Here is a 26,044-nt window from a genome sequence, read left to right as displayed (position 1 = left end):
GGTAACTTCAATGGCAGGGTGCCTCACTATTGATTATCTGCCAGGCCCTTCTCATATATCAGTCGCTCGTCTACGGGCTCCTTCCTCTTATATACAGTAACTCCCTCCCTTCTCATGTACTCCTCTCTCGTAACTCTCTCTTACTCCTTCCCCTCTCTCCTCCTATAAACCTTCTTTATACAACCCTCATATCTCAACCTCCTCTTCTACGCCCTATACAACCCTTTCCTCTCAATAACCTCCTCTATTCCCTCCGTAACCAACCCCTCCACCCCCTCCCCCGCCTTAACCCTCCTCCTAACCTCACTCGAACTTACCTCCCCCTCTTGGGCTTCCACCACCTCCATCCCCCGCACCCATTCCCTCCTCCCCCCATTCCTCTCCATCTCTCCCCCCTCTCCCCCAAGACTCTCAATCCACCTCCTCTGCTCCCCCTCCTCTTCCTCACCACCAGCGCGCAAATGCACCCTCACACCCCCCTGAAACAGTGGCCCCAACCCCGATAGACTGGGGGGGTCGTAGTACCGCACCTCCAGTAGCCGTTTGAGCGTGTCGAAACCGAGGATGAAAACTTTCTTCGCGCCGGAATATGTCGATTCCTCTGCGATAACGCGCGCTTTGTCGATGAAGAGGGCGTGGGGCGTGAGGGCTATGTCGACACCCTCCCTATCTTTTTCTTCCCCTCCTTCCTTCCCTTTCCCCGCGCCCCGGTACCCCACCACATCTCCAGCCAACACCCGCATCATCGTCACTCTATTCTCCCGCCCTGCTTCGACATCGGGTTTATCGGCGTTCTTCGTCGCCAATAACAGTAACACCCGCCGTGGATGCGGGTACCTCTCCTCATCCCGAGAGAAAAGCGCTGAGCGCGCGAGGTGCAGGTGTGCGACTGTGGGGGGGTTGAAGGAGGAGTCAAGGATGAAGAGGGTTTTTGGCTTTGGGGTAGATGGTGGGGGGGTAGGGGTGAGGATTTGAAGCGAGGGAGGGGAGGGGGACATTGTTTGTTGTGTGTGGCGGCGGTGGTGGGGTGGATATATTGTACTGTGGAAAACAGAGAGTCTTAAAGATGAGAAAACGAGAAAGTGCTTGCGAAGACTTGGGAGGATGCAATGTGATACTCGGGACGCCATGTGCTGTAAGTGAGTGGTGTACCCCGAGGCGTGGTAGGTTGATTCGGCTGTGACGTCGATGGTTCGGGACCCGAGGGGGTGGTACCAGGGCCCTGAATTGGGTTATTTTAGCGGCCGGCGGTGCGGGGTCGTGATGAATATGTCTAGATATACCAAACCTACCACTCATTGATTGTAGTCTACCTCATTTTTGTCGGTCTGTCCATAAAAGCAGAACAATATGACACCAGCATCGTCGTCAGACGCTCAGCACAATGTCGCCTTGATCGGTCTCGGAACTATTGGTATATCCTTCGCTGCCCTCCATATTAAACACACAAGTGCAATTGTCTCTGTATACGATACGCGGCCTGATCTTGAAGAGTACATCAATTCAGTCCTACCTGGCTACATTGATTCCGAAGACGCTGCGCTTAGTCTATCTCAACTTCGCCTCACACGCCGCTTGAAGATTTGTTCGTCCTTGGAGGAAGCGTGCCAGAATGCTACAATCGTCCAAGAGCAAGGGCCAGAGAACCTATCTTTCAAACGATCTATCTGGCCCCAAGTGGAAAAATTAGTTTCCGATAAGACTCACTTATGGAGTTCGACCTCGGGAATCGCAGCCTCGCTTCAGGTCCAGGATATGAATGACCAGACTCGACTTTTGGTTGTCCATCCATTTAACCCTCCTCATGTCATGCCACTTATTGAGATTGTACCTTCCCCAATGACGAAATCAATAGAGGTGGACTTCGCCAAAAAGTATTTCACAGAGATGGCATCCGGCCATCAGCCAATCGTCCTCAAACGGGAGATTGCAGGCTTCGTCGGGAATAGACTTGCATTCGCTCTCCTCCGCGAAGCATGCTACTTAGTCGATCGCGATATTATCAGTGCCCAGGATCTAGATCTCCTCGTCGAAGCTAGTATCGGCCCTAGATGGGCCGTGCAAGGTCCTTTCAAATCATACAATATGGGTGGGGGCGCAGGCGGTCTAGCGAGCTTTTTGAAGAATCTATCAGGCACGATACAGGGGGTTTGGGATAGCAGCGTGCCAATGAGCTTTGCGGACCCGTTAGGAGAAAGGAGTGGCGACGACTGGGAGGGAAAGATTATTGCGCAAGTGGCTGAGGCATATGGTAGCCCAAAACCTGCTCAGTATACGGGTCGGGATGTGGCACTAAATGGAGTGTTCGAGGTGCAAAGGAAGATGAGAGACGATCCAGTATAACGTGTTTCACATGCGATTAGACAAATAAGCGTCGAGTAACGTGGTTATTGTATGTAACAAAATACTATGCTGGGCTGAGCACGAAGCTCTCTTAAACTACGTACGAAAATAGGTAGTAATATGAATAAATGGGATTAATAGGCTTATTAATAGGGATGAAAAAATATAGACAGGGAATTATAACATATAACGTTATATTTCCCTCTTATATAGAGAGACTACCCTCTTACATTCTCTATATTTTTACACATAAGAAACCCCCGTCTGTCGCGGATGAGCCAAGTATCTCCCAGACCCCGACTTAGGCTGACTAGTCGGTGCAACCAAGGCATCATTTCCTGTAACAGGTGTCGCCAACTCAACAGAAACCTCAGATGGCGACGTTAGGGGCGTAGCATCAATCTCGGCCTGCTCCCTCATAGCTTGAACCACTCTTTCAAGCGCCTCTATCTCACGGGAGCAGGTTTCATCAGCACAGCTCTCGAAAGGAAGCTCCTCTTGCAGCAGTAGCTCTGAATACCTCCCGTACACGTCTGGTCGCCATTCTCGCTGTGGTTGTTAGTGTCCTGGACCACCTCTGTTTCCTCGTCGTCGCAGCCTCCCGTCCGATACTTATTAGTAGGGCATCTGACGCTACGGCCGAGATATTTGCTTCAGTGGTTAAAGGGTTGGCGGCGGGGCATGCGCTGTATTATGCCTGTTGTCCCAATAACTCTGAACGGCCGCGCGGCACTCGCCGCCCCTGTAGTTGTGAGGCCATCCATGCTCGCGGTAAATCTCCTGCATCTTAATACACTCTTTAGATAACCAACCATTTGGTTCGCCGTCGTACACCAGAACGCTTGGCCATTTCATGTTCCCCGGTAAACCTAACCACTCTAGGCTGCGATACTTGGCTTGCCATTCCTGTACCAGCTGTTCAACTGGCCAAGTCTGATCGTCGCACACATTCCGCCAACAGCGCGGGTCGTCCGTGCTGTATAAACTAGTCGGCTCGGGGTACACGACTATTTGCATGTACCTTGTAAACGTGCCATCCGAGGTGTCTAGCATGTAAGCCGCTAACATTTGATCGGTGCCTGTCTCGGCGTCAGCAAGGGGACAAACAATACAGCATCGCAGACCAATTAACTCTTACCAGTGGTAATCTGAACCACCCACGGCGGGACAGATTCACTGTCATCGTAGCCGGCCAACTCCCATACGAACACAGCTGCTCTCCCCTTCTCCTTTAGAACGCGACGGTAGTCAAGGGCAAACGAGTCAGGCGCTACCCACGGACGGATGCCCGCAATGAAAGGTATGTTTTGCAATAATTCCACTACCTCGTCGGTCTTGTGTAGCCCCCGCTCCGCGAGGGAAGCAGTGGTGATTTCCGGCCATCCGCCGTGTGGCGGAAACTGGATGTCAGCAGGGTCAATGTGCGGTATGCTCTGGTACAGAGATATGATGCTGGAAATGGCGACTTCGCGTGAGTAGGTGGCTGGAGAGGAGAGGCGAGGGTCCGGAGAAAGTTGGCGGGGATCCGGCGTAGTTGTCATGTTAAAGGTAGAGTGGGAATTTAGCTAAGGCTTATGATCGTTACTAACGATTCGTTAGAGTAGATGGTGTTGTTGTCACGTTTTAGAATACAATCTTACATGAAGAGTGTAACCATCTTGGGAAGTCAGCCTAACGGGTTTAGGGTGGCTCTTGGATGTGTGTGCAGATGGATATTAATTCGTGTAAATGAGATTAATAAGCTTATTAATAAAGATGGGAAATTGTAGGGAAGGATTGTAAATATATTTATATATATTTATATAATAACTCATATTGTTTCCGAAAATAAATATATTTCTTTGGCCAAATTATTTTTATAGGTTGGAAATTTTCGTTGCAGGTAATACATTATATCCGTTTCTGAATGTAATAGAAAGATCTAGCCATTTAACGTCCCTCCCTTCGTGGAGGAAAACCCACTGTGCAGGAAAAAATGATTGGTACTTTGACTTCAATCATTCCAAAATCTGTGTACACATCGACATCTCTTAAATATTTGCATAAGCCGTGTTCTATGGCCACTCCTGAGCACCCTAAACCCCTCCCACTAGAAAATTACGTTCGCATCGTTACCCTCACGACTGATTTGCGGAGAATCTCCATTTATAGAGTAACAGAGTTCCTCCATAATAGCTCCACTATCAAGCCCTTATCACTTCTAATACTTATAAAACGGTATTATCTAAGCTCTAGGGCCACACTACAAAGCGGGAGATCGTCATTAGCCTTGTGGCGGGTGTCTATGCAAATTCATAGCATAGTCGCCATGAGATAAATACTTTAATTCAATACAACTAACAATTTTCGGTTAGTGTACAGTGACCCCCACGTCCTTTAATAATTATGATGTAATTTCGCTTGTGTCATCATGTCATTCGGCTAGATTGTGGCTCATTAGGACTGTGGCTATGCGAGGCTAAACTACTAATGTAACAAAACGTGTGAGCCATACTAGGAGAGACTGTGCAACGAAATTGGGGACCGAAGTGACAGTGAGAATAAGGTTTCAAACCATCCGCAATGTTCTCATGTGCATCCAGGCATTCCCGCTCGTGTATCTCATCCTCTTTTCATGTGACGACAACAGCCTGCCCACTGAAACCTTTAACGGCTGAGTCCCCCGCTCTTCTCCGAAATAAACGCTAGCCTGGATCCCACATCCACCCCCATTTAGCTAATAACTTCGCATGCGACAGTCAAATAAAGCTCTCCGGTGGCTACAGTAACATCAACAGATACTCTCGCATTAGTATCGATCTGTGTTGCGACCTAGCCAATCTAAGAGTTGCCTCACGACGACGTTGCTGCTTGCTCTCACTGGTCAAACTTTGGTTCGTAATATTTTGCCAGTGCTTGTAACTTACTTCATCCGCTCTGGTAACTACTTGAGTATTACTTCTTCATGGGCTAACTCGAGCATATCCTTTAGCAAGAAACCAGTATTTCCTATGATGGCAGAAACGAGGATACCGCCAACCACATATGATCGAATGACGCGCACCGGCGATGTTATTGTCCAGCCAATCCCGCAAAACTGGAATCCCAGTGCTCTCCACCATGAAGACAGCTTTCGAGTATTCAATCTACAACCTTCTGAGAATCCCACAAGCAGAATTTATGGTGTGCTGGAGGAAAAGCGCCTTCAAGAATATGAGAACGAACTGATAGAGCATTTTACTGCTGTGTCATATTGTTGGGGTACTCGTAGTCAAATGGCATCAATATCGGTGAATGATAGGGACTATCAAGTGACAAAAAATGCAGAGTCAGTTCTGCGAAGTGTCCGAGACACAACACGAGTTCTTTCGCTATGGATAGATTCCATCTGCATTAATCAGCATGATATAGATGAGCGAAAACATCAAGTCAGCCAGATGTTACGCGTTTACAATGCCGCAACCCACACAATCATTTATCTTGGCGAGAGTAATGAACGGTCAGCAGGATCAATCAGAGTTCTTCAAAAGCTACATAAGTTATTTCTCAAATCAGAGCATGACCAAGCTATCGAAGTTAACTTCCTCTATCCTGATGACGCTGAGTGGATAGTTCGAAAGCAGGACTTTAAGATGGGTATCTTGAGTCGGGAATGGTTCACAAGGACCTGGGTACTACAAGAGCTGATTGCGTCTCGAGATCCCTGGATCCAGTGTGGAAGATTGAAAATGCGGTGGAGAGATATGTACAACTGCTGGGATTTGGATGATACGTCTTCTCATGGCTATGAGGGTCTATGGGGAAGCTTTATCGAATATGAACAGGCAAGGAAAGCCCATGCTGCAGGGGAAAGGCCAGACTTGAGAGAAATTCTCTTAGCTGCGCATCGGAGACAGTCAAAGGCATCAGATCCTAGAGATCAAATATTTGCACTCTTAGGTATTGCAAACACGTCTAAGATGTCGCGTTCTATCATGGTTGATTATTCAAAGTCATGCAGGGATGTTTATATAGAGGCTGCTACAGCCTTCCTTTCCGATACATCCTTACTGATTGCCTTGGCCACAGAGACGAACATAGTAGGCTCCAAATCTGGTCTGCCTTCTTGGGTACCAAACTGGTCATCAAGTATTAGGCAACCCCAAATGGAAGATACCTCCATTTTACATTGGGAGAGCTTAAAGTGCTTTAACATAAGGGAAGGCTATACCGGATGGCCTGTACCTATGCCCAACCAAATCTTGCATGTATGGGGTCCTGTAGTGATTCCAGAAGCGTCATTGCTGGTGACACAGGGCTGTCCAATTGGAACGGTTTCAAGTTTTAGTGTTAACTCTTCAGACCTGTTTAGTGATGAAGAACTAAGGAGTCCCTTGTGGGATATGGCGTGCAATGAGTCGTACGGACGCACAAGTGTAATGTCAAGACAGGCATTCTTTAGGTGTAATAACCACTTCAGTGGCATCACTTCACCTGAACCGCCATATTTTGGGGTTTGTTTAGATGAGACAGCAGTTGGTGACGTTGTCGGCTACTTGCCTCGCAATCATCCCGAACACCCAAGTGGTCATGGAATTGAACGACTGTTTATTTTTCGACCTGTTATAATTTCGGACAACGAGCGCAAAACCGACTACCTTGTGGAAAGAGAACTAGAGAAATCCAAAAACCAGCACTGGATCAACCGTAAGGAAAGGATTCTAAATTTAATCTGCATAGGGGAATGTCATATTATAGGACATACGCCGCAAGAGCATTTCTCCAAGGCCTTTGTCAATTCAAGTCACTACACACACTATGCAATGGACTTCTGGAAAGATCTCTGGACTTCAATGGAATTATCAATATTTGTCTTACATTAAGAGCCTGATTGTTTTGCAACGAACTGTCATTTCAACCTGCGCTTAGATCATCCGCGCCACTAGTGCCGTCATCCGCGCCAGTTCTGGCTCTGGCTCTTGTTCCAGCGCAGCACTCTTACACTTCCGACCACTTTTTCCCTTGCTCTTTATGGCCTCTTTCGCAGAACTCTCCACTTCTGGCTCTGGCTCTAGTTCTAGCTCTGGCTTACCTGCCTCTAGTGCAGCACTCTTACGCTTCTGGCCACGTTTTCCCTTGCCCCTTATTATCTCTTTCGCTGCACGCTTTGCTCGTGCCTCCTCGATGTCCCCATAGCTCATCACCTTGGCCTTCCCCAGTACTATTGACCTGACCGATCTGCGAACTTTGACTTCGTTGCTTATTGTGGTCAAGATTTGATTTTAATCCCGAAGAAGGGCATTTTCGGCAAAGGATATTTGGGCGGCATTGGCAAGCTTCTGTACACGCCTTTGCTGGCGCTGTGTACTCATCCCATCAAGCGTACGAGCATCCTCTTTAATCAGATTATGCAGCGACGTAAGAGCCTCTGCTAACACTAGAGTCACAGGCGATTTTAGTACCTCGTCTTGCAGACAAGAACCCACCTTCATGTCACCAGCTTGCGGAATGGTTAATTGAGCGAGGGGCTTTAGTATAGTTTTGAGCACCCTGTCTGGGTTGAATGGAAGCAGACGTGATTTTTTGGTAGGACAGGTTCAGGGTGTTCAGCAGTGGCCTTGGAACTTGGCTTATACAAAAATATAAGAGATATGAAATCGTGCGCAGATTTTGAGACAATTCAAGTCAAAGTACCCATAATTTTTTCCTGCAAAGTGGGTTTTCCTCGTCCTATGGAGGATATGTGCTTGATGGGAGATTCTTCCTTCACAGTGTCGAGCGCGCCGTTCTGTACTGCGGTTGAGGAGAAGCTTGAACTTAGGCTACCGGTGAGGTGAACATGGTCGTTTTTGCCCTGGATAGATAGAAGGGGGCTTTGACTCCTGGGGTACGTTTGGTTGCCAGTTTCGTGGGAATTGTTCTGCGATGCAGCTGAAAGACCCGGGAGGATGTTCTCGACAAAGTCGCCGTCATTGCCACTATCATCCCCAGAGTCTGCGGAGTCTTCGTCCAGAGGAGATCCTTGGTTGCTAGCGTTGTGGGCCTCGTTCTGCGCCACTGCCGTGCTGGGACGCCTACTCAATAAATTAACTATTGTAGCCACGATCGGTAAGAGATTGACTCACTTCCTATCCCGACCGACCATAGCCCTGGCTGTGAGATTCCGCGCTTTATGCGCCTGGAACTCTGCAATATGTCTTCGGAGCTTGCAAGAGCTCTGGAATACATGCCCGTCATATGGACAGGCCGTCATGCATGGGCGAATGACAATTTCAGCATTACTCTGAGGCCAGTCATCAGGGTCAAGCACGCAGCATTGACATGGCCTAAAGAGGCGCACCGAAGAATCGTAGGCGGCCTGGTAGAGGCTGCTCAATGAATTAGCTATTGTTACCATGATAAGAGTTCAACTCACTTCCTAACCCTCGTAGCCACAACTGTAAGTCGTTGTGGCCCATGCAGCGCTGAGACCCTGATATGTTTCCGCAGATGCGATACCTTGCCAAACCTAACCCCGCAATATGGACAGGTCGTCATGCACGAACGTATTTTGACTTTGGCGTCACTTTGGGGCCAGTCGTTGGGGTCAAATGTGCAGCACCTGCAGGGTTTAAATCGTGGAGTGGCGCCCACCAGCAGCGACCCGTTCGGTAACGGATCACACTGCAGATCGTTCTCCATAGCTCCACCTTGCATCTTGTGCCGAAATCTATCCGTATATGATTGCGTGGTATTTGCAAGCGATTTGAGGGCGTAATATTGTGTAACTGCAGAGTAACGTAACAATTCACAGAGTGAAGTGTTGTTTTGTTGTTATTGTTGTTGTTGTCAAGACGCTAAGTCGTCAGACTGGCAAATAGTTGCTTTCAGGAGAACTGTGGTGTCGTTCCGTCAACCATTCGAGATAGGCTGCAAGAAGATACAGCTGTTGCTGATAAGACGAGAAGTGACGAACCCAAAGAGTTTCTTTTCAATAAAGCTTATATACGACTCTGTCAGATATGTCTCTTCTCCAAGACTGGCTTCCGCCTTCGCCAGGGAACTGGACCTTGATCGTCAACACCTTCACCTACTTTCCTGTCGTGCGTTCTCCTCCCCTACCCCTCATTCACTTCAATTTCACACCAATTTGACCCTGACTTTACTCTAATTCCACCCCCACCGCCAACTTAGCTAATGATTGTCCCCAGGTGACTGCCGTCCAATGGCTCACTGCGTACTATCCCATGGGCAAGACGTCGACGACCTCGTGCCTGAATATTCCAGGGAAGCTGGCCTGGATGCTCATGGAACTCCCCGCACCTCTTTTGCTGGTATACACCATGACCGGCCTGCGTGCCACTCTCCCACAGCCTCCAAGGGAAAATCTCGTCCTAGCAGGCATCTACGTTTGTCCCCGACCCCCGATTCCTAATTACCAAGCCCGCTAACCTCCGAAAGGTAACACACTACATCTACCGCGCGCTTCTTGCGCCCCTCCTCAACCCCTCCATGTCTCCCATCCATCCCATCATCCTCCTCGGGGCCTGGGTGTTTAACTTGCTAAACGCAGTCTCCATTGGCGGCCACCTCGCCGGCCTCGGTCCTACCTTGACCACGCGCCTTGGTTTCGGCCTCCCCATCTGGGCCCTCGGCTTCGCGGGCACAATCGCGCACGACGAGATCCTACGCTGTGGCCGCCGCGCCGCGTCCAAACCGGGGGCACCCGCAAAAGCCGAAACCACCCACACGGTCCCTGATGGCCATGGTGGCAAGAAGACCTACGTCTTACCATCAGGAGGGCTGTTCAGATGGGTGCTTAGCCCACATTACCTTTGCGAGTGGATCGAGTGGGTTGGGTTCTATATCGCGACAGGCGGGGCGCTACCGGCGAGGAACTTTGTGGCTGCCGAGGTGTCAACGATGTTGCCGAGGGCGATAGCAACGAGGAAGTGGTATGTTGAGAGATTTCCTGGAGTGGAGGGGAGATGGGCGGCGCTGCCTGGGCTGGTATAGGTGGGTGGGTTGTGTTGTGATGGGACGAAGTGACCTGGGGCTAATGGTATCTGGAGATGCGGAAGAGCAGAGTGGCTCCGATAGATGTTGCTTAGAGGTTCAAGGGGAAACATAAGAGTCACGGAGGGAATATGACAGCTAGATAATCAAACGCGTACACGCGCACCCAATACCATCATAAAAACATGTATTTCTCTATTTCGCTTTCATTACAATAGCTTCAACCCCCCCGTCACCTGATCCACTAAACTCCTCTTCCCCGGCCCAACACCCAATACCGTCATGCTCCCAGCTGCAATCTGCGTCCGCCCCGCATCGCACACGACCTCCGCCACCAACCCTGCCGCCTTCGCCTTGGCAGCCAGCTCCTCGATCCCCGCCTCGCTGTTGATCTGCACCGCGATTTTGGCCTGGCCACCGCGCTCCCAGGCGCGCAGGTACGGGTTCGTGCGTAGGGAAGACTTGTAGCATGCGAGCACCGCGTGGCCGCATTGGGCAGCGATTTTGCCTGGGAAGTGTTAGCGCGACTGCCACAACAAGTATGGTGGGGAAGAGATGGCCGTCAGGCGGCGGATGCGCGGAGGGGAGAGAAATGGAACATACCCTTTGTCATCCCCAGATCCGTGCGCACAACAAGAACCAACTTGCACTCCTCATTATCATCCACCACCTCCCTCTTCTTCGTCGGCGCTGGCGCGGCCACGGTAAGCCCATCGCGCTTATCCGCCTCAGGCCCATTTGCCCAGTTCGGCGCGTGGTCGAGCACCTCGCCGGCCTCAATCTCCTCTTCGCTGCTCTCCTCCTCGTCGTCGTAGCCGGTGGTATCAGAGCGGGAGCGCGTCTTCGCGGGGGCGGAGGAGAAGGGCGATGGGAGCAGGTTGAGCGAGGTGGCGGTGCCGATCATGTAGCCTGTGATGAGAGAGAGGATGGCAGTGCCGATTATGATCGCCGTAGCAGAGGGTGGGGGGCGGTCGGCCATTTTGGAGGATTTGAGGTGGGTTGGTGAGGGTGGTTTTGGTTGTTGATATGATTATGCTGTTGACGTTGGGATTTGGAAGGCGAGACGAGGCTGCGAGGAGAGTGTTTTTCGACAGGGGTGTTCCTGCAAGGCTGCGGATGGAAGCGAGGTTACTTTAGGTGGTGCGTTAACACTAGTCGGGGATACTATATTCCCGAGATCCGAGCCCAGTGCTTATGTTTATCGTTTATCGTATCCCCAGGTATCAAAACAGAAAACAGCACACGTTACATTGGAGTATTGATTATTTGAGTAGCTTCTCATCTACTTTACTAAATCGGCAAAATTCTGCCATGAAATCACCTGAATAACGCCACTAAAGTGAATAAAATATCTGCGTGATGCTGTAGAGTTCTCCTATTCGGTCCGTCGTTCGGTTGCTTGAGGTTTAGGTTTCCACACGCGTCGAAGGATCACTCGGCTGTACTACGGACTCTTTTTATGCACTGGTAGTGCTTATTGTTCTTCATCCCGTCATTTGATATGACGCGCACTAAATTGGTGAGTTACGAACTGTGGGAATAGGTCGTAGGCGGGGAATGAGCTCCACCTCCACGTTCCTACCCGCCAAGCGGAGTATAAGATGCTCCAATGGCCGCCATATTCCAATGCCAGTAAGACATTGGCTCCCTTTAGCCCGTTTTCCGGTCAATCATGCATCTCTCAATATTTGTTCATTTTTCCTTCTTTCTAGCTGTCCTTGGGGTTCCAGAACTCACCGTTCACCCTGCCAAGGCCCCAACAGCGAAGACTAGGAATGGAACCTACGTTGGTCTCGCAGTTCCGCAGCTATCTCAAGACATATTTCATGGTATCCCCTTTGCGCAGGCACCACGCTTTGAACTAGCACAGTCACTAAATTCGTCCTGGAGCGGCACCCATGAAGCAGTCGAACCAGGTCTGACGTGCAGCGGATATGGCTCTAATAACCTCCTCGGTTTGGAGGTCGGAGAAGACTGCCTGAATCTTAATGTTGTTCGGCCGTCAGGAACTAAGACAAATGCAAAGTTGCCAGTGATGGTATGGATCTATGGTGGTGGATTCCGACAGGGAAGCATTAATGATCGAGAGTTCAACACAAGCTATATGGTCGAGACGTCTGTTCAAATAGGAAAACCCGTGATCATTGTCTCTATTAATTACCGTCTCAGCGCCTTTGGATTTCTTTTCAGTAAAGAAGTTCAATCAAAGGGAGCCACGAATCTAGGCATTCGAGATCAGTGGAAAGCTTTAGAGTGGATCAATGAGAACATCGCGGGCTTTGGCGGAGATCCGAAGCAGGTAACAGTTTGGGGTGAGAGTGCAGGAGCCTTCTCCATTGGTTGGCTTACAGTTGCTTATGGAGGACAAAATTCCAACCTTTTCCAAAAAGCGATTATGGTGAGCGGAACGTCGTTTGGAGTTGGTTCCGGATATCCGGTTTTTGCTCAATCAACATACAACGCTCTCACGAATGATACCGGGTGTAACCATGCCATTGACTCACTCCAGTGTCTACGAGAACGTAAGTTCTTCTTGCACTCTAAGAGATGTGTTGTTAATATCTATGGCAGTACCATTCGAAACCTTGAATACAACCATAACCAATCTCCCGGCTAATCTTCTTGGCTTCCAGCCAATACTCGACGGCGACATACTCCGCAATTCTCCTTCTTTCGCCTACGCCCAAAACCCACCTCTTATCGCCCCGGTGGATATCATCACTGGCTGTAACACGGATGAAGGCATGTCTGAGGCACTAGGTGCCCAAACGCCTTTCAACACCTCGGCCGAGGTCGAATATTTCCTCACTGCTGGCTTAGGTGTTGATTCTACCGTTGCCAATGAGATCTTGACCTTATACCCTGAAGATGCGCAGTATCCGCCATACTCCCAGCCAATGACACTGGACTGGCCCGCGTTGACGGCGGCATTGGGAATCCAGTCTGGCACGCAGACGAGAAGGGTTTATGGGATTATCAATGATTTTGCTATGATGTCAGGAAGGAGACTCACTGCTGCGTCATGGACACCCCTGACGGGCAAGAAAGCATACTCCTTCCGTTGGGACGTGGATCCGACCAGGTTGCCGCTTGTTTACACCCCAGGGTTGGGTGTTGGTTTTGCCGAACATGGCGCCGAGTTGAGCTTTGAGTTCCGATTGCCATATGTCAGGTGAGCCCATCTCATATCTCGTTGTCTCGTTTTCTTGTCTTTTATTAACCCACGCTCATCTGCTTACAATTTTGTTTCCTCAGCGGCTCAGCATATCCACCCATCCCAGATGTTCCAGCTATGAGAAACGTTAGCTACGCTATGCAAGCACACTTCGTTGCTTTTGCAGCTACTGGGGACCCCAACGCACATCACCTAAACTGGATCCCGAAATGGCCAGCCTATGCTGGCAGCACGCAGAACTTTGTGTATAACGCGACGTTGGACGATACACTCAACTTGCATGTTGAGAAGGATGATTTTAGGAGCGAGCAAATCAGCTGGTTTAATGCGCGATGGACATATTTGAACTAGACCTATATTTTAGGATAATTTAGATGTCAATAGTGTCCGAGCGAATCATATCCATGTAGATTTGGATTTGCGGGATTTAATAATGCGAACATAAGGACTCTTTTGCCTAACGAAGGCGGATGTTTTATTTCTCACAACGGAACGCTCCCGTTGGAGGAGCACGAGTGGGACGATCCAATATAACAAGCTTTCTTGGCCCTCTTTATAAATTCTTTGGTTTGTCTGCGTCGTTAGACATCTGACGTGAGATGACTTGATTGAGTCAAATCTCATGTCAGCAGGTCCAGCTGAACATTCCTCTTGCCAACATACCATGCGGCTGCAGGTTATAACATTTTCTCAGACGTACATGTCAGCAAACATATATATACATACCATAGTCCCACCAACACGTAATAACATACCCACCAAGTCTATTTATCTACACTTTCTATCCCTCGATCCATAATCATGCCTCCCAATCGCAACCGTCATATAATCATCGTGGGCGCCGGGCCCTTCATATCCCGCTCTCTCAGTCACTACCTCGCAAGCTAAAACTGGCGCATCGTCCTCATATCCCGCACTGAGCAGACGCTCCAAGCCTATGCCGCTGAAACTGCAGAACTGTACCCTTCAGCTCCGCCAGTGCTCATCCGCACAACCGACGCATCGGACCCCTCGAGCATCCTCTCAGCTCTCGACTGGGCAGCGTCTCAATTAGATGGCAAAGTTGACGTCCTATGATACAACGCTGCTGTCGTCGGACCAACTGACCTTATGAGTCTTACTCCTGAAGTCCTGACAGCCGACTTCAAGATCGCCGCTGTCGGTCTATTGGTCGCTGGCCAATGGTTCCCAAAGCACGCCAACAAAGACCATATCCCAACAGGGGAGTATCCACTACTCCTCGTGACAGGAGGAGTTTTGGATAAAAACCCAATGCCGTCGTACTCGTCGCTGTCTGCTGCAAAGTCCGCGTCGCAGAACCTGACAGATCAGTTCTCTCAAGTTCTAACTAGCGAGCATAATATTTTAGTAGGACAGCCATTGGTGGTTCAGCCTATAATCCCCAACCAAGAAGGAGGATGGCTGACTAAGTTAGATCCTGAGGTTATTGTGAAGGAAGTCTTTCTGCCGTTTTTGGAGGCAAGAGAGTCTATAGGGGTGAATGTCGAGGGGATTAAGGGATGGATCAGAGACCGAGTGTGGTGATAGAGTACTTGCATGCTGTAGTTGGTACGTAGGCTTAACGAGAACCTTTGGGATTCGTACAGTAGTAGCTAGAAAGAACGTGCCTTGGGGACGTCTCTCAAATATGATAAATATCAGGAGTGTTTAGGGTTCATTGCCCCTGCCTTGGAAGCTGATCGACGAAATAACAACAGATATCCACGCCGAGGCTTCCCTTAAAAGTGATAGCAATAATGATTCGTACTCTGAGTGTTTTGGAGTCTTTCCCTTCGAACAGCAGCTCCGCCAACTGCCTTTGTTATGGCAATTGCTTGTCGCCCACTTGTCATGGATCTGATCGTAATATTATCTCCGACAGCTATTCCTTCCACCTATGAATCGGGCCCGAAATAGTACTGCATAGAGATGGAGTTCTATCTATATACATTTCAGCGAGGTGCCTGCCTATATGTTGCCTTGGTTAATGAATAGGAGCTTACACTACGTGCTGCTGATGACCTAGTTGTTATGGATATCAACGCCAGCGAGCTGTAACCCGAAACTCGCCACATACCTAGATCACAGATGCCTACCAATTAGGCAAATACCGAATTACGGGAACAACATCAAATTTATACAGTTATGCTGAAATCCCACGGCGCTCCTTAGAATTTCCAACACTATGGCTAATTGCTGGAGGCCAATAACCATCGTCCCCACACAACTACGATATGTAAAACAGCCAGTGTCCTTAGCTCTCCACAATAGCCACTGTGGGGAGCTAACCTTGAACTCTAAATAATAGCGCATTCCCAGTGGACCCTTGGACCCTTGGACCCTAAAATGAGCTAATTTTCGGCGATATGTCCTGGTAATACAGCGGACCACAAATCGCGTTCTAGGTTTAAAAGTGCAGTTAATGCAGCGTTTAGTTTTTGCGCAATGCTATAGGCTTAGTAGAAATGCTTAGCCCTGTCTGGTTTAAAGTGCCTTGCATACTATAGTGCCATCTTTGCTAAAACACCTCCCTTCGATCGGCAGATAACTTCCTTACTTGGCAATACTCCGGACGCTACATGAATATTTGGCCATATAAAGCGCAGGGTCTAACATCCACGCGTCTGGTGGGGGTTTCTTGTTTAAGCGCATACGGAGTATATATGAGATCCATTGGACCTCTATTGCTAGTAAGTAGACCTCGTCTCTCGTTCTTGTTGCATCACTCGGAGAAAGAAAATGCGTCTTTCCACAGTGTCACTTCTTGGCTTTGCCGTGGGACAAGCCCTGGCTATCTGCCCCTATGCGTCAACGTCGACCAAGAAAGGAGGTTGCCCGTATGCGGAGAGAGAAACCTCTCACGTGGCTTCGGGAGCCTCCTTTCATCGCGGCCCGGCTACTGGGGGAAAGTTGGGTGTCATGTTCATGAACAGGATCGCTCCTTCAAGTTCGGTCTTGTATCTAGCTGACGCAAACGGCAGCAACGAACGCCAGCTGCTATCCGATAGTGACGCTGCGTTTGAGTACCATGCGTCTTTCTCTCCCGACGGTGAATGGATCACCTTCACTAGTGAGCGCGGTGGAGATGGTCAGTCGGATATATATCGCGTTCGGAAGGACGGCTCTGGGTTAGAGGAACTGGTTGCAACACCCTCCTTTGAGGATGCCGGTGTGCTTTCTCCAGACGGCCGCCTGCTGGCCTATGTGTCTACACGGGGAAACTTTACAACAAATATATGGCTGAAGAATATCGAGACTGGGGAAGCCTTCAACCTGACGAATACAGCTTCTACCGCTGCAGATACCACTAGTCCAACTGGCCATTTCCGTCCCAGCTGGTCACCAAATGGAGAATGGATCGCCTTTTCCTCCGATCGCAATACAGGCTGGACAGGACATAGCAACGGAACTGGCTGGGAGCATACACAAACCCTTTCAATCTATCTTATAAGGCCCGACGGGACAGACTTCAAGCAGCTTGTTACCAAGGAAAACTACTCTCTCGGTTCGCCAAAATGGTCTCCAGATTGCTCGCGCATCCTCTTTTATGAAATAACGAGAGAAGACACATACAATTCTCACACCCAGTCGGTAGGCGATACTACCTCGCAGATTGCATCTGTCGACGTCGCCACTGGAACTGATTATATCTACCACACCTCGGGCTCTGGATGCAAAGTTTCTGCACAATGGGTTACAGCGGATGTTGTTGGCTTCGGCGCCAAAGGTGGCACAAATGAAGGGCTTAAATATACCTCTACCAACGAAAACTACACTGCCGTGCTGGGTGCAATGCGCAATCCCTCCTGGTCACCAGACGGCTCAACAGTAGTCTACGAGAAGCAGCTCGAAGCGCCCAATCGTCCCATGGAGAAGCCACTATACAGCTGGGATGGCGACTGGGAATACCGCTTCACTGATGTGTTTCCAACCCTATCAAACCAGGGCATCTTAGCTATTACGCAAAAGCAGCTTGGCAATTCGTCTGTTGTGACTATGAATCCTGACGGAACAGACTTAAAGCTTGTCTTCTCGACAGACAACATTGATCCTGATGATACTGCTAAGGGTTTAGCTGGTGCCTTCCAGCCTACATGGTCACCAGACGGCGAATGGATTGCTGTCGGTGCAGGAAGTTGGTTTTTCCAGCGTGCTTTCTCTGGTGGATGGATCTACAGAGCTGCTGCGAACGGCTCCTATTCAGAACAACTCACCTTCGGCATCCCCGGCGAGGTGAATTCCGGCTTCCCCAGCTTCTCACCCGATGGAACACAGCTCGTATACCGTGATTTCGGGCCAGAGGGAGGTCTGGGACTACGCATACTGAATCTCGCTGACAGGATGACCAGGAATCTCACAGAAGACTGGGACAACAACCCAGGCTGGTCACCAGACGGAGAGCGCATCGTCTTTACCCGCCGCAATCACATTAACTGGGAGGATCTTGGAGCGACTGATAGCTTCGACATCTATACCATCGCCCCTGACGGAACGGGTCTCACGCAGCTCACCACGAGCGGTGCGAATGATGCACATGCCGCTTGGTCTGCGGACGGGCGCATCATGTATACCAGTGGCATGTACGGATTCCGTGAAGAGTGCGTCAATTACGATAATACCTTCCAGCCGTATGGACAGATCGTGGTGATGAATGCGGATGGGTCGAATAAGACGTTGGTCACTGACAGCATGTGGGAGGACTCGATGCCGGTTTATGTTTATAATAAAGATCTATAACTTGGTGGAATATGATAGTTACAACGTAACTTACCATATGGGGTAAAACGCATATTATCTGTGTTAAACACAAATTAACCGCGTAATATAAATAAACCCTCGAGTATTCCGTCGTCGCTGTAGGCACGGGAGCGCGACGTCAGCGTGTAACCCAGGGTGCTTAGCGGGGTCCTTCGGACGTTGAAAGAGCTCCGACCGACTACATAGCTCCGACCACATATCTGCAACTACATATTCTTGAGTACAGCATGATTCCAAATTCAACATGTAAAATTTAATAACCATTATAACCCTCATCGCCTACAATGGTATCCTACAAAGAAATCCGCGCCTCCAACGCCCTCCTCAACGACGCCACAACCCCCCGTGTCGCCGTCTTCGCCGGCGGTACCTCTGGCATCGGGCAACTCACCGTCCGCGCCTTAGTATCCACCGGCGCCAGCGTGAGAATCCACCTCATCGGCCGCAAAAGCTCTGAAGAGCGCTCGCGGATTTTCATCCAGGAGCTGAATGCCATAAATCCCAAAGCCGAAATCATCTGGGTAGAAGGCGAAATCTCGCTTTTGTCAGAAACGAAGAGAGTATGCGAGATCATCAAAAGCAAGGAGTCCCGCATCGACCTCCTCTTCCTCACCACTGGCTACGCCCCCTTCGGCGCCCGCAACGAGACGGCAGAGGGCATAGAAATCACCCAAAGCCTGATATACTACTCCCGGATCCTCTTCATCCAGCACCTCCTCCCCCTCCTCCGCCTATCAGAAGCCCCTAAAATCGTCAGCGTCCAAGGCGGCGGGATGGAACGCACGACTGTCGACCTGGAGGACATGGATCTCAAGAAACCCGGGAATTTCGGGTTGGTGAACACGCATGTGCAGTATGTGGCTATGCTCTCCACGACGATGGAGAAGCTGGCTGCTGAGAATCAGGGGGTGACGTTCATTCACTCGTGTCCCGGGTGGGTGAACACGGGGAATGTGAATAGGGGCTTGGATGCGAGTTTGACGATTAAGAGTTGGCTGGTCTGGCTGTTTTTGGAGCCGCTTATTGGGTTGTTTTCGTTTAGTGACGAGGAGTCAGGGCAGAGATATTTGTTCCAGAGTACGAGTGCTGCGTTTGGGGGGCGTGGGGTGCCCTGGAAGGGGAAGGCGGGTGTGAATAGTCAGATGAAGACAGGGGAGGATGGGTTGTTTCTCGTCACTTCTAAGTGCGACACTACGCCAAATGCGAAGGTCATGCCCGTGCTCCGAGAAAAAGCACAAGGAAAGGTTTGGGAGCATACCCAGAAAGTTCTCGGGCCATATTTATGAACTGGGGTCACTGTTGTACGATTTCCTCAAGATATTAATAATGTTTCCAAAAACCTATCATTATCATTACATATCCAAAACCCACCCACCTCCACCATTAAAACCCCGTCTTCCTCTTCTTCTTCTTCCCCACCCCCGCCCTACTCCCAAACGCCCCCGCACTCGGCTGCGTCATCGACAACCCCCCCTCCACCTGACTCGAGCTCTGAACCATCACCTGCGACGACGCCGCGAACCTATACGCCGGCTGGCTCTCCACCACCGGCGGCGGCTGGCTACTCTGCACTGCTGTTGCCAGTCGCGGACTCGCTACCCCCTTTTGGCGCTTGAGGAATTTCTCTGTTCGTCGCCGTCGCTTCTCTTCTCGCTGCCGCGCGGCTTCTTCGCCGCTGTCTCCTTCTTCATCTGCGGCGCCGGAGATTTGGTCGGGGCGCCAGATGTATGTTGATGGGTCGGAACCGGGTGTCTCGGGCCACTGCGCGAGGATGGATGCGCATGTCCGCCCGAGGGGTTTTAGTGACTTGATAGAGAGAGCGTACCCGCGGAGACGCGACACGGCGGCATCCTCAGCAGGTTCACCGGAGAGAGCAGATTCCGAGGGCGCAGGAGTGGCATAACTGGAGGTGGGCTCGAAGCCGTGGTCTTGCAGGGGTTGGCTGCTGAAGCGCGAACGGGAGGGTGTTCGTGGTGAAAGAGGTGGTCGGCCGCCGTGGATGGGTAGGGTGAGGCTTGGTCCCTCTTCAAGGTCCTGGGGTGCTGCGGTGGTAGGTAGAGGAACGGATTTGTCGCGGATGGAGACGTGGATGGAACTTAGACATAATTCTGTCGCTACATTTCGGACGACCTTCTCTTTGGCGATTCGTGCCATGCCGGGGGTGTTTTGGGGGAGAGATGTAACCCAGAGGTTGACGAGCTTGTCGTAGACGTTTGAGAGGTTCGGCAAGTTGTTGGTGGAAGACTCATCCGGTTCTAGGTCTAGCATTCTGAGTAGGCCTGAGGATTGTAAAGTAACCGCCATGCTACTTTCCGCATAATTGTCCTCGAAGTTATTGATGAAATCCTGTAGCAACGCAGCTCCATCATCGACGTCTTCAGTAAATTTCTCAAAGCCCGCTAAATCGTGAAAGCTAGATAGACCCTCCAGCCCAACTTGTCTCCTGTGCTGAATCCCGCCGACAATATTCTGGATATAGTCTGCCATCTCAATTTCTACATCGTGATAGTCTTCCTGACTAGGCGGTTCCGTAGTTTTTCCTTTAGTCGCCAGCTCATACCAGCGCTGGGCGTCGATTACTTTCGGCGCTGGCTCTTCGGGTAAATCATCTTCTATCGAGAGCCTCACGACTGGTGCCTTTCGTTCGCTTCCAGATTCGTAGTCTTCAAACCCATCAGGAACGACAAAGTCATCAATTGTCCGAGAAGAGAGAAAATGGGCCTCAGGTGGTGCAGCTTGACTCTCCGAAGGTGGCGATATCCGTTCGTATATTGCCGGCTTTCCAGGCACAGGCGCAGCCACCATGCGGCACTCGGCAAGCAGGGTTTGTGACATCTCCAAATTCTCTCCAAGAGCGAAGGCCTGCAGGAAATTCCCATGGTCCAGATAATTTCTCTCCATACGAGACGCGCGCCGCTCATCACTTCGTTCAAGAGGTGCTGGAAGGACACAAAATCCCACAATCTTTGACAGCGTATCTTCGTCTGCCCCACGTTCTAAGGAGAACGCATCTGTCGACCACGTCACCGGTGTTGCCGCATCAGGCGTCGTCGTGAATTTATACACATTAACCAAAAACATCCCCGAAGAAACCAAAAACGCCGTACACACATCGCCTTCCTCATGCAACTCCAATTTAAGCAAATTCCCCTGCGCCTCCCGATAATGCAAACAAGACATGATAATCTTCGCTCCGGCCGTCCTATCGGTGTCATCGAGCCACTCTCCCGCTGTGTTTATCTGAAGGAGGAATAATCGACTGTTCGTGAGAACAAAAACTTTGTCATGCTGAAGCGGGCTGCGCTTGACCTCCAGAATACGCCCAAACGACCCACTGGGCACCAAGTCCGGGCTCCGCAGTCGTATGGGATGAGCTTTGAGATCAAACACCGCTAGGTGACGGTCGTTGCACACCACTATCGTACTGACATTTCCAGCCCAGAGTATCCTGCCCCATCCATTCGAAGCAATATCCAACGAAAGATCACTCTCCGCCCTGTCATCGAGTATATACCCCGACTTTCCTGGAGTAGCCATCTTTGACCCAGCGCGTTTCCGACCCTCAATATCCCAAGCGCTCCAGTACCCTTCCTCATCCAGAACTGCAAACTGGCGCGGATACCAAGGATTAAACGCCACATCAGCATGATTCCTCCCATTCGTCATCACGCTCGTGATAGTAACCGCTGGATTCGGATCCAAGAGCGACGGTCTATATTTATCTTGAAACCCCGGCGGCACTCGTGCTGGACCTGGTGTTCTCTGATATACCGGTTGTAGTATAGTCGTCGATGCCAGTTTCCGCACAGCCAACCAAGACCTATCGCCTTCTATACCTGACGAGAATACGATTTGTTCAATCGATCCGGCGCCGTCAAGCCAGTAGCCATCCTCTGAGGTGCTGGGGTTCAGCAAACGCAGCTTCACGGAATCGTCGCCATCCCAGGTGTGGTCCTCAAGCCGGGGTTTAATCAGTCGCAGGACATGTCCGGCTTCGCCATGCGCAACGGCTAGCACGTTGATGGAGCGGTCACTGTGGTGTTTCGACAGTACTTTGGCAGTCCCGCTGGCGACCAGGTCACCGCCCGTCGGACGTGTCTTGGAGGCCCCGACTGCCGCAGTTCGTACAAGAGGCCCTAACACGGAAGCCGCAGCTCCTATTTGGGGGATCTCTCGGATGAGCGACCTCTTCTGGTCGCGAGCTCTGTTAGATGCTCTATCTGTAGCATTCCTTTGTGCCTCGGGCTTCGATTGCGCAGATGGCGGAATGCATGGTTGTAATGGTTGGATTGGTCGGATTATGCTTGCTGGAGCACTGTTAGCAACTGCAAACAGAAAGACTAAATATCCCGAGCAACGTACATAAAACAGGAATACGTGAGAAACTCCATTTCTTCTCAACAGTATCATAAGTAGCTTCCCCAAGGTGACCGTACGTATGGTCAGTCGATCGCCGGTCAGTCATCTGGGCAGCGATGAATCCGTCTTCCTAAGGCCGTAATAAATCGCGCCAACATTTCGATACTGCTACTTTCGGCGAGTACTGTACTTCAGCACGGGAATATCCGAACAAGTAAATGTCCTTCAAAGGGGCCGCAGAAGAATTATATATAAATTTTTTGGCGAAGCTTTGGTTTATCTTTCGTCAGCGATAAAGATATTCGCGCTAATGTAGCCCACTTTATCGGGAGCTGGGTCGCGGGGTTGCTTCGGCAACTGAGACCCTGGGAAACGTCAACACACCAACTGTCACATTTCGCGCGCATCTGTCGCAACAACTCTCAACCCTCACCAAAGAAAATACCAGCTACAAAAAAGCAACCTAAGCAAACCCTCAAAGCGTTCAAGCATATAAACACCCATTGCGCGCATACAAACATCACCGCGCGACAAACCAACAAACCAACAACCGCAACCATGAACACAACCTTCGAACCAACTCTCTCCCTCCGCCCCCCCCTCACCTCCGCCCTCGCCCCCTCCATGGCCGACTCCCTCCCCCCCATCAACTTCGGCTTCGACGAGCTGCGCACGCGCATGTCCCAATTCACCCAGCGCTTCGACGCCTTCATCGAAACCGGCCGCAAGCGCGTCCTAGAAGAACGCAACCAATTCCGCTCCACCGTCGCCGAAGCGCACGAAGACCGTCGCATGCGCAAAAAGGACATCGAGATTCTGCAACTCAAAGCCGCAGGACACGCACAGGCGCTGCAGAAGGAGGAGGCGGAGGCGAAGGAGATGGAAGGTGCGGTGGCGAGGTTGGAGAGGCAGAGGGAGGCGAAGGTTAGGGAGAGGGAGGGGCTGGTGGGGGAGATCGAGAGGGTGGAGGCGATGATAAGGGAGAGGAGGGAGGGGCAGATGGAGTATGCGGAGAGGATTGCTGGGATGGCGGTGCATGATATTCCGGAGCTTGATTTCTGGACGAGTAATTTGGGGTTGAGGATTGAGGGGGCGGGAATGAGTGATAGGCTTAAGTTTGTGTTTACGTGTGTGGATGAGAGGGATTGGGAGAGGGAGGCGTGGTTTGAGCTGTGTACGGAGAGGAGGGATTATGAGGTTGGGGGGTGCTTTCCGGTGGTGGATAGGGAGAGGGTCGAGGCGGTGGTGGAGAGGTTGAATGAGAATAGGGAGTTGGGGGGGTTGTTGAAGGGGATGAGGGAGTTGTTTGTTGAGGCTATGAAGGCGTGAGGGAGAGGGTGAGACGGGGTTGTGTGGTTCTACGGTCTTGTGGTGTTTCTTTGAGTATAATATGAATAGGACGGAGTTGTAGCCATAGGAATGGCGTAAATTGAACACGCTGGATGAAGGCATTTGCATTCACTACTTTAATCATTGCTAAAGTGATATTATCCCCATGCAGTCGCTCAAACATGGGATTATTTTTGTTATAAATAGGCCCTCACTCTCATTATTCATTCCACAAGAGCAAACCGTGAAATCAAGATCCCGATACGTTTTCTGGTAACCCGTGGCCCAACGAATTTCCCGAGGATTGACGAAGAGGGAACTGCCGCTGCTGCTGCCGTTCTTACGTGCCTGTTCTTGCCCACTCCCTTACCTGCCGTCGATATATTCTTGTCACCGCACTTCGATTGTCACCACAATATCTCACTGTCGACCGTCCTGCTGTTACGAGTACGCTCTGAGTAATTCGCATGACGGTATTCTTATGCACCGATCCCTCAAAAGCTCCGTCTTCTACACTGGCACAATTTCAGTCCGAGCATAACAAACTCGTTCCTGGTTCGTACTCCCGGGACTCGCTCAAAGCCTTACTGCGTACATAAAATCCTGTCATATATTCATATCATTAAAAGCTAATACCACTCATCACCCCCCCAATCATCAAGTACAAGAATAACCCCTCCTCCCCCATCCCCCCCTCCCAGTCAGCCACCCCACCTAAGTAGCCCTAATAGTAGCCACCGTCTTCTCCCCCAAAACATCATCCAACAAATCCCCCCACAACCCCCTCAACCCCCCCACCACCTCCCCCTCCACCCTCGCCACCTCCTCCCCAAACGCCCTCGTCAACTCCCCCAACCCCATCTCCCTCCCCAACCCCACCACCTCCGTCAACGCACTCGCCACCGTCTCGGGCCTCGCAGCAATAATACTAATCTCACTCCTCTCCAAGGGCATCACCTCTGCCTCTGGTGCGTGTGCGGAGCCCACAGAGCGGTCGGGGGTGTAGTTGTCGGGGAGGAGGGGGACGCGGAGGGCGGAGACGTGGGGAGTGGATATGGCGTCTTGGGTGGGGAAGAATACGAAATCGATTGAGGGCGCGGCGGAGGGGGCGGGGGAGGAGGTGGTGGAGTGGAAGCCTTGCATCAACGGCCTCAGGGTTGGAATGCTGGAAGAGGGGGTAGGGCGTGTGGTGGTGGTGCTGGAGGAGCGAGTGGTTTGCTAGGAGAGTGTTAGTTGGTTGGGACGGATTGTGGGAGTATGGGAGGAAGGGGGGATGGGGGATTGGAAGAGCATACCTCTGCTTTTGAAGTTGAAGCTGCCAATTGTCTGCGTACGGCGGGGGAGGCGGTGGTGTTGGTGAGGGAGCGGATGGCTCGGGGAGTGATGCGTGATGACATGATTTGTGGTTGTGTAAGGTTGTTGAGAGGTTGGTGAGTGAGTGATACTATTCTGATGATAACGGCAATGATGACTGTGATAACGGCAACGACGATTGTGATACTTCGTAGTATAGAATCCGATGAATTCGATGAATAAACCAGAGTAGGAAAGGAAGAAGAAGGAGAAGCAGAAGCAGATGTGGGAGATGGACCTAGACTTTGTAACACAGCAGGTTTACAAACCACCATATACATCCCCATGGTGAGTCCCCAATGGTGAGGGGTGTGTATTCCCCTTCCGGCCCCATCTGATTCGTTGAGCCCACTTGACTTACCTCAGTCACCACCGAAGATCTGGAGCGGGCGGGATGTATGTACAGTACAACCACAACACCCATACACCGAGGTACACAGTACACCGTCCTAAACTCCGAGGGGGGCGGGTGAAGTCGTAGAAGTAACTTACCTTACTTTCTCGAGGGTGAGAGGAGGAGAGATGTGTGTACCCATACCACACTGGCTGAAGTAGGTAGTGTAGTGTACAGTACTCCGGGGATGCACTTTCCCTCCCCCTACGCCTCCATTCTAGACCGCCTCCTCCCTCCCATCCTCGGCGACGTACAGTACCCAGACCGCCATCTCACTCATCTCAACAAAAAACTACCCTCGCGCACGACCACCACCGCCCAGACGACGCCTCAGTGAGACCAGACCCGGGATGCTCCTCCCGTTGAGGAAGCGCCAGGGA

General features: G+C 50.8%; 13 protein-coding genes across 13 annotated transcripts; 7 read left to right on the top strand and 6 right to left on the bottom strand.

The window, feature by feature from the left end:
* Nucleotides 1-20: 20 nt before the first annotated feature.
* VE01_07053 (uncharacterized protein) lies at nt 21-1,243 on the bottom strand. The gene has a single exon (XM_018276489.2). The coding sequence runs from the start codon at nt 1,128-1,130 to the stop codon at nt 207-209; it is 924 nt and encodes a 307-aa protein (XP_018127862.2). The 5' UTR covers nt 1,131-1,243; the 3' UTR covers nt 21-206.
* A 51-nt stretch (nt 1,244-1,294) lies between these two features.
* On the top strand, nt 1,295-2,604 carry VE01_07052 (uncharacterized protein). The gene has a single exon (XM_018276488.2). The coding sequence runs from the start codon at nt 1,351-1,353 to the stop codon at nt 2,341-2,343; it is 993 nt and encodes a 330-aa protein (XP_018127863.1). The 5' UTR covers nt 1,295-1,350; the 3' UTR covers nt 2,344-2,604.
* On the bottom strand, nt 2,408-4,076 carry VE01_07051 (uncharacterized protein). Its single transcript, XM_059463853.1, has 2 exons — nt 3,482-4,076; nt 2,408-3,422 (listed from the first exon to the last, which is right to left on the bottom strand). The coding sequence occupies exons 1-2, from the start codon at nt 3,882-3,884 to the stop codon at nt 3,004-3,006; spliced, it is 822 nt and encodes a 273-aa protein (XP_059319477.1). The 5' UTR covers nt 3,885-4,076; the 3' UTR covers nt 2,408-3,003.
* A 3,111-nt stretch (nt 4,077-7,187) lies between these two features.
* VE01_07050 (uncharacterized protein) lies at nt 7,188-9,144 on the bottom strand. The gene is made up of 3 exons (XM_059463852.1): nt 8,717-9,144; nt 8,427-8,669; nt 7,188-8,375 (listed from the first exon to the last, which is right to left on the bottom strand). The coding sequence occupies exons 1-3, from the start codon at nt 8,995-8,997 to the stop codon at nt 7,982-7,984; spliced, it is 918 nt and encodes a 305-aa protein (XP_059319476.1). The 5' UTR covers nt 8,998-9,144; the 3' UTR covers nt 7,188-7,981.
* On the top strand, nt 8,628-10,525 carry VE01_07049 (uncharacterized protein). Its single transcript, XM_018276485.2, has 3 exons — nt 8,628-9,383; nt 9,492-9,689; nt 9,742-10,525. Exons 1-3 carry the CDS (start codon nt 9,303-9,305, stop codon nt 10,294-10,296), a joined length of 834 nt encoding a protein of 277 aa, XP_018127853.1. The 5' UTR covers nt 8,628-9,302; the 3' UTR covers nt 10,297-10,525.
* VE01_07048 (uncharacterized protein) lies at nt 10,467-11,349 on the bottom strand. Its single transcript, XM_018276484.2, has 2 exons — nt 10,900-11,349; nt 10,467-10,804 (listed from the first exon to the last, which is right to left on the bottom strand). The coding sequence occupies exons 1-2, from the start codon at nt 11,273-11,275 to the stop codon at nt 10,506-10,508; spliced, it is 675 nt and encodes a 224-aa protein (XP_018127852.1). The 5' UTR covers nt 11,276-11,349; the 3' UTR covers nt 10,467-10,505.
* Nucleotides 11,350-11,529: 180 nt separating this feature from the next.
* VE01_07047 (uncharacterized protein) lies at nt 11,530-14,148 on the top strand. The gene is made up of 3 exons (XM_018276483.2): nt 11,530-12,818; nt 12,868-13,468; nt 13,552-14,148. The coding sequence occupies exons 1-3, from the start codon at nt 11,969-11,971 to the stop codon at nt 13,820-13,822; spliced, it is 1,722 nt and encodes a 573-aa protein (XP_018127825.1). The 5' UTR covers nt 11,530-11,968; the 3' UTR covers nt 13,823-14,148.
* Nucleotides 14,149-14,581: 433 nt separating this feature from the next.
* Nucleotides 14,582-15,016, top strand: VE01_07046 (uncharacterized protein; the record flags this gene model as incomplete). Its single annotated transcript, XM_018276482.1, has 1 exon — nt 14,582-15,016. The coding sequence occupies one exon, from the start codon at nt 14,582-14,584 to the stop codon at nt 15,014-15,016; it is 435 nt and encodes a 144-aa protein (XP_018127851.1).
* A 1,172-nt stretch (nt 15,017-16,188) lies between these two features.
* On the top strand, nt 16,189-18,408 carry VE01_07045 (uncharacterized protein). Its single transcript, XM_018276481.2, has one exon. The coding sequence runs from the start codon at nt 16,211-16,213 to the stop codon at nt 18,206-18,208; it is 1,998 nt and encodes a 665-aa protein (XP_018127824.1). The 5' UTR covers nt 16,189-16,210; the 3' UTR covers nt 18,209-18,408.
* A 13-nt stretch (nt 18,409-18,421) lies between these two features.
* VE01_07044 (uncharacterized protein) lies at nt 18,422-20,428 on the top strand. The gene has a single exon (XM_018276480.2). The coding sequence runs from the start codon at nt 18,514-18,516 to the stop codon at nt 19,513-19,515; it is 1,002 nt and encodes a 333-aa protein (XP_018127823.1). The 5' UTR covers nt 18,422-18,513; the 3' UTR covers nt 19,516-20,428.
* On the bottom strand, nt 19,613-22,851 carry VE01_07043 (uncharacterized protein; the record flags this gene model as incomplete). The annotated part of the gene is made up of 2 exons (XM_018276479.2): nt 22,592-22,851; nt 19,613-22,536 (listed from the first exon to the last, which is right to left on the bottom strand). Exons 1-2 carry the CDS (start codon nt 22,692-22,694, stop codon nt 19,613-19,615), a joined length of 3,027 nt encoding a protein of 1,008 aa, XP_018127850.1. The 5' UTR covers nt 22,695-22,851.
* Nucleotides 22,852-23,146: 295 nt separating this feature from the next.
* SPC25 (kinetochore-associated Ndc80 complex subunit spc25) lies at nt 23,147-24,048 on the top strand (the record flags this gene model as incomplete). Its single annotated transcript, XM_018276478.2, has 1 exon — nt 23,147-24,048. One exon carries the CDS (start codon nt 23,147-23,149, stop codon nt 23,915-23,917), a length of 771 nt encoding a protein of 256 aa, XP_018127849.1. The 3' UTR covers nt 23,918-24,048.
* Nucleotides 24,049-24,631: 583 nt separating this feature from the next.
* Nucleotides 24,632-25,561, bottom strand: VE01_07041 (uncharacterized protein; the record flags this gene model as incomplete). The annotated part of the gene is made up of 2 exons (XM_018276477.2): nt 25,213-25,561; nt 24,632-25,135 (listed from the first exon to the last, which is right to left on the bottom strand). The coding sequence occupies exons 1-2, from the start codon at nt 25,555-25,557 to the stop codon at nt 24,632-24,634; spliced, it is 849 nt and encodes a 282-aa protein (XP_018127848.2). The 5' UTR covers nt 25,558-25,561.
* Between the last annotated feature and the right edge of the window lie 483 nt (nt 25,562-26,044).

The sequence above is a fragment of the Pseudogymnoascus verrucosus genome (assembly GCF_001662655.1).
Source record: "Pseudogymnoascus verrucosus strain UAMH 10579 unplaced genomic scaffold scaffold_41, whole genome shotgun sequence".
Taxonomy (NCBI): Eukaryota; Fungi; Ascomycota; class Leotiomycetes; order Thelebolales; family Thelebolaceae; genus Pseudogymnoascus; species Pseudogymnoascus verrucosus.
This window is presented reverse-complemented; position numbering and strand designations above follow the sequence as displayed.